This window comes from Acyrthosiphon pisum, chromosome A2 (genome assembly GCF_005508785.2).
Source record: "Acyrthosiphon pisum isolate AL4f chromosome A2, pea_aphid_22Mar2018_4r6ur, whole genome shotgun sequence".
Taxonomy (NCBI): domain Eukaryota; kingdom Metazoa; phylum Arthropoda; class Insecta; order Hemiptera; family Aphididae; genus Acyrthosiphon; species Acyrthosiphon pisum.
In genome coordinates, this window is record NC_042495.1 from 77125164 (window position 1) to 77131018 (window position 5855).

The 5855-nt window shown below is 25.6% G+C and overlaps 1 protein-coding gene across 2 annotated transcripts; it reads right to left on the reverse strand.

Annotated features, from left to right (window-relative positions):
• Positions 1-1005: 1005 nt before the first annotated feature.
• Positions 1006-5062, reverse strand: LOC100161641 (ribonuclease P/MRP protein subunit POP5). 2 transcript variants are annotated; one of them, XM_008187278.3, is made up of 4 exons: positions 4873-5062; positions 4118-4263; positions 1964-2133; positions 1006-1111 (listed from the first exon to the last, which is right to left on the reverse strand). In XM_008187278.3, the coding sequence occupies exons 2-4, from the start codon at positions 4257-4259 to the stop codon at positions 1016-1018; spliced, it is 408 nt and encodes a 135-aa protein (XP_008185500.1). In that variant the 5' UTR covers positions 4260-4263; positions 4873-5062; the 3' UTR covers positions 1006-1015. The 2 variants fall into 2 exon arrangements, with proteins under 2 accessions (XP_008185500.1, XP_001943716.2); XM_001943681.5 differs by having other exon boundaries at positions 4856-5060.
• Positions 5063-5855: the final 793 nt, after the last annotated feature.

Consider the following 5855-nt stretch of genomic DNA (forward strand, 5'->3'; position numbering starts at 1 on the left):
GGCAACAAAATGCAGGTGTGGCGTCCTCTTAAAGAAAATAACTATATTGTAAGACTTAATTTTGGATCTAACTAATATAATTTTTACCTATTTATTGTATTATCAAGTGGGTCAATCTTTAATGGTATCGGACATTTTTAAGATTGAGATATACAAATTTGTTTTTTTTTACAAAGTACTTATTGAAGTACTTATATCAATCCCTTATTATAATAATCTATCTTACAAGTTACAACATCTATCATAATATGGTTTATACTAACTGTACAATCAACTTTTTTGCAGACTCGAGTTTATGCTAATATTTAAGCATAAATTTACCGTGGACTTATTAACGTGTGATAGATAACATTTTTCAATGAGCTATACAACCATTAAAAAAATCTTTTCTGAATAGGTTAATCATTTGTATATGTCTTTGGTTTGGTGCAAGAAAGGCCTATTTTTAAGTAGGGACTTTAAAAATGCTGTTACTTAATTCAATTTTGATTTTATTTCATTGTATGACTCATTCTGTTTTTAACTACAGATCTAGAAGTTTTATTTTAACATTGGCCACCCAGAAAAAAAATTGAAATTACTTTTGATATTGGCCTAAAACTAAAATTTAAAATAAACAATTTTTAATAATTAAACAACTTAACTTTTTTATTAATACCTAATAATAATATTCTATTGCACATTATTCATAATGGTAGTAACTTAAATTATATTTGTTAACATTATTAATTGATTTCGAAAAATAGCCAATGTCAAATCTATTTTGGTCATACTGCATCAGAGACAATGGTAATTTTAATACTAATAAAATAATCAAATTTTAATGAAATCGACCAAATAATCTCAAATTTCCCAATGTTACATTGTCCTTTCTTACACCAAGCTTAAGAATATATTGATTTCATATTTTATACTTTATCAAAATGTATTTGAAATATATTTATTATTTACAAATTGGCCTTTCCACCAGTTCATGTTTTTTTATAAAAATTCAAAAAACCTATCTTTTGAGAAATTAGAAATTTAATACATTAGTGATATTTAACATTTTTTCTTTTGTTTTCTCACTTATTGTATCTGTTATTTTTCTTACTAGATCTTTTTGATAGTTCTGAAACAAATTTAAAATTGATTAATTTAAATTAATTTAATTTACTTATTAGTAATAACTAATAGCAATAACTTAGAAATTGAATTAATAGATTATTAAAAAAATCCATGTCAAAGATAGTAGGTAATTTATTTAAAATATGAATGAAATAGGGAATATAGTAGTACTGTGTCCAGAACGCAAAAATAGGATGCTACCCGTGCATCTATTGTCTCCGTCTTACACCCATATGACAGCAAATTTTCGTTCACTAGTTACAATAGTGTGCTGTTAGTTTTGATATTAGAGTGATTTGACCTAATATCAATTTTTTAGATAATAACATTATCTGTGCTTAAGAGTTGTCTTTTATTCGATATTTTAATTTTCATGGGAGCTAAATATGAGCATTTGTAATTTTTGATATTTCACATACGCATATATATGGCTTGAAAATGAAAATTTCGAAAAATTGGCATCACTTAAGCACAGATAATGTTCTTACCTAAAAGTTTTATAATAGGTTAAGTCAATTCACTCTAGTATCAAAACTAACAGCACACTATAGAAACTAGTGAACGACAATTTGTTAGGTCGTGTGTGTGGTGAGACAGAAACGACAAATGTATGGGTAGAGTTCTCTTAAAAAAAAAGCTTTAAGATGCCTTTAATTAATATATTGCTTTTATTAATTTGTAAATGTGATGTTTCATGTGTTAAAATCATACTTTTTGGTACGTTTTTCCACATTTTGAAAGACAACTAACTAATTCTGGTGTCATTAAATCATTCAATCAATTAATTAAAATTATTATTAAATTGATAAAATGTGCTTCTATTAGATTATATTAGAATATAGTATAGTTTAATCACCTGAATAAATTTATAACATTGAAACATGGAAGCGCCAGTATAAAGTGTTGATAATTGAATTTGTTTCTCTTGAAGTTTATTAATAAATGGTATAACAGAAGAGAGAAATTGATGAGGACCATGTCTGGTTTTAAAAATGATAATTCTTGTTGTTGGATTACAATAGCGAACTGAAATAAATTAAAAACATTAAAATAAATAGTTAACTTTAAACATAAATTATCAAATAATGATCAACCATTCACATATTCACTAATTATATCACATGTTATAATTTATTCTAAAAAATAAAAGTACTAAAATAGTAAATACTGATACAAATTCTAAGAAAATGTACATTAACTGGCACGGAAAGTATTTAATAACTGTGTTATCATATAAATATAACTTAATAATGAAAAGGAAGCAGTCACTTACATGATATTCAAAAAAACTAAAGGAGATATTAGTTTTGAGAATGTGTTGTATCAAATACAAATTTGATAGATTTTACTACAGATGTTATATTATGACATCTGTATATTATCAAAGAATTGAGGCAATCCGATCACACCCTAATAGTCTTAATAATTTTTAATAAAAATTTTTTACTTTTGAAAGTGAAAACAATGGTTTATGTACAGTGCCAAATAGCCGATAAGGTAAGTACTGGCCCACCATGTTTTAGAGCCATTACAAGCCCAAAATAGGTTACAACAGTTAAGTTATTATTATTTGTATTATACCAAAATATTGTACAGATCACACTACCCTATAATATAATAAACTGCAATGCAATAGTTTTAAATTTTTACTTATTAATATTCTTACTTGTTGATTATAATACAAATATAATAAATTAAAACTTTAATTTATTATACTTCAATACTTGTATAGACAAATTAATAACTAATAATTAAGTTGAAATTGTATAAATGTTACTATAATTGCTACTCTTTATTCATATTAACTATTAACCCTAGATCACACGCATTTAAAATATTCACGAGAATACACGCACACGGTCTTTTTGTCACACACAGTATGGCGTAAATCATAGTCAACTAACAAGTCGCAATAAAAATATAATAACTATCAATTTCGTTTATCGAGCAGCAGTTATTAGAAACACAGTTTAAAAATAACCCATAATTGATTTTTTACGATCACGCACACGGTCTTTTTGACCGTATATTAATACGTAATGTCTGCTAATGAACTTTGAACACTTCTATATTACTGACATCGGATCGTATACAGTTAGGAGTTGAATCTAATGTTAGTTTATCATCTAATTAGAAGGTACCCAGATTAGGTTGCATTAATATTTCGTATTTTTAAAACAATGAACAAAATTCTAAAAGCCCGGTCTTTTTGACCGTGAAGCGTGTGCTCTAGGGTTAAGTAACTATACTGTACATAACGTATTATGTATTAAAAATATTTAAAAATAATTATATTATAATATGTTATTAAATGGGAACTGGGTGTGTTATTGTGCTAAGCACCCTCTAGCACCCCCCTATGGCCATTATTTTCCATTAATATTTAATTTAAACAATTATAAATAATCAATACAACTCAGTTAAGTTTACAAACATTTTTTTTTCTGGCTTTAGCATTAGCGAAATTGTCAATCTTTTTTTCTCTGTCTAGTTCATCAGTTCTACTTCTTTCTATATTAATATCAATTTTACTAATTCTATTTTAAGACTGAGTTTCTTAAATAATTTTTAATGAGTTTGAATTTTGAAAATTACCTCTCAACCAAGACAGTTACCGGAATCGCAAGAAATATTAAACATGCAGTTCACACATCTGGAAAACTACAAGCCATGTCATTTTGAATAATGAAATTTATTAAGTCTCTTATATCACATTGTTCTGGAATATGATTTTGATTCCTCAGAAATTTTTGTTTTGCTTAAAATAAAACAAATGTTATTAGTATAGGTTCTTAATTTTTATATTAGTTTATTTAAGTATGGGCCCCAGTGCAATGAACCGCCCGCCCCGCAGTTTCTACGGCACTGCGCCACAGCTTTTAGATTTTCTTTTTAGATTTTAAAGAATTTCTTCTCTTATTTACATTGATGCTTAAAAAATTCTATTATTTATTTAGTTTATTCTAATGTTAACTATTAATTGTATAGGAAATAAAACAATTTTTTTTACCTTTAAAACATGTTTTAATAGCTCCAGCTCCAAAATCTCCATGTAATGATTTAATCATATTTAATACTGTTATTTGTAATTCTCTATCCGAAATTTTGAAATCTAAATTGTCATCTTCCAAAGTTCTTAGTTGAACAACCATGTAACTGAAAATTAGATACTTATAAGTTTTATAATTAAATATAAAGTGTAGCTACTTGATGAATCAGGCCAACTATAATAAATACCTGTTACTTTTTAATCTACACAATTTTATATCTAACAAGTGGACAGTTTATTAAAAAGACAAATATACTTTTATAGTCATGTTATTTTGATCAATGAATATTGAATACAGTTATTGACAAATCCCATTGACAATTCTTTGAAATCTTGATCTAGGATTTTACCCAGGATGTTAATATCAAATATAATCAAATTCAAGTTACTAAGTACTAACTATATTTTCTTCCCTTTAGCACAATGGTATTCAACCCTATTGAATTCAAATACATGTTTATGTTTGTAAAGCCCATTCAAATTTGTAATTTATTTATTATTATGATAATTATATTTTCTTCTTGCGACAGTCTTCTAATTGAAGATTATTGCTTTGCAAATGAACTAAAATATTTCAGAAAACATTTTTTTTTGTAATGAAACTTTAAAATGAATGGCTGTAAATCTTTAACTTGATTTTATTTTGACAATTCAAAAGTTTATTAATTAAATTCTGTTGATAATTGTTTTAGTAATTACCGGTTTTTATATCGTACCATTCTTGGTAAAATTCTGGTTAGAAATAGGTAACACTTAGACAAGACACTTGGGTAACAATGAGATGTTAAAAAAACTTATTTTGACTTAGAATAGTTTCAACTTTTCAAATTATGAGAAATTGTCATTTAAAATTATCATATTTTTAAATTTTTAATCACGATTTAAGATAGGATTTAACATGACTAAATAAACCATAGATAATAAAAGAATGGATAGGCCATAAAACCTTATCAGGCGGGAATTAATTAAATCATTATTTGAGGTTATAAGGTGCTTTTGATAAAAAGATTTATTATCAGTAATCTGTTTATTAACATTTTTTCGCTTCTATATTGTTCTATGGTTCCAACTTTGTAAATAGTTCTAGCAGAATACCGCTACGAACGCTAGTAGTACGGGCAAATTTAAGATACCCCGGTTATAAGTGGTATATTATGGTAACAGAACAAAACTCGAATTCATTACCCGCCAAAATTCAGTTAAATGTTATCACGGATAAAAAGAAAAGTTGGTGTTATTAAAAATCAATGATAATTTATTATTTAATGATTTAATAAGAAACATGATATGAAATAAGAATCAAAAATAAAAATGTCCAAAAACTTCGCCATCCATATTATGGTTGCACCCACGGATAAAAAGATCAGGATTCTCAACATAGAATATGAAGTATAGTAGTAGCGTGTCCAACTTTGTAAATATTTCAAACACTGATTAGCTGTCATTTAATTAATTAATTATAACATATTATTGTAAATTTAGTTTATACATTATTTAATAAGCATATACATATTATGTTATATTATACATTTATACTTATACTTTATAAAAAAAAACAATTATAAAATATTTATAAGACAAATAAAATTATTTATAATATTTATTATTTTATTTATTTATATAATATTATGTTGGTCACTATTGGTTTTATTTTGTGACATTACAGAACTTTTAACACTAACTATAAAGAAGTAGCTTG

Bases quoted from the DNA above. Each gene is read 5' to 3' on its own strand.
- LOC100161641 (XM_001943681.5), bottom strand. From the start codon at position 4,875: ATGGTACGATATAAAAACCG. The intron at 4,264-4,855 runs GTAATTACTAAA...TCTAATTTTCAG, and splicing joins ATGGTACGATATAAAAACCG to TTACATGGTTGTTCAACTAA. The intron at 2,134-4,117 runs GTAAAAAAAATT...AATTTATTTCAG, and splicing joins TATTAAAACATGTTTTAAAG to TTCGCTATTGTAATCCAACA.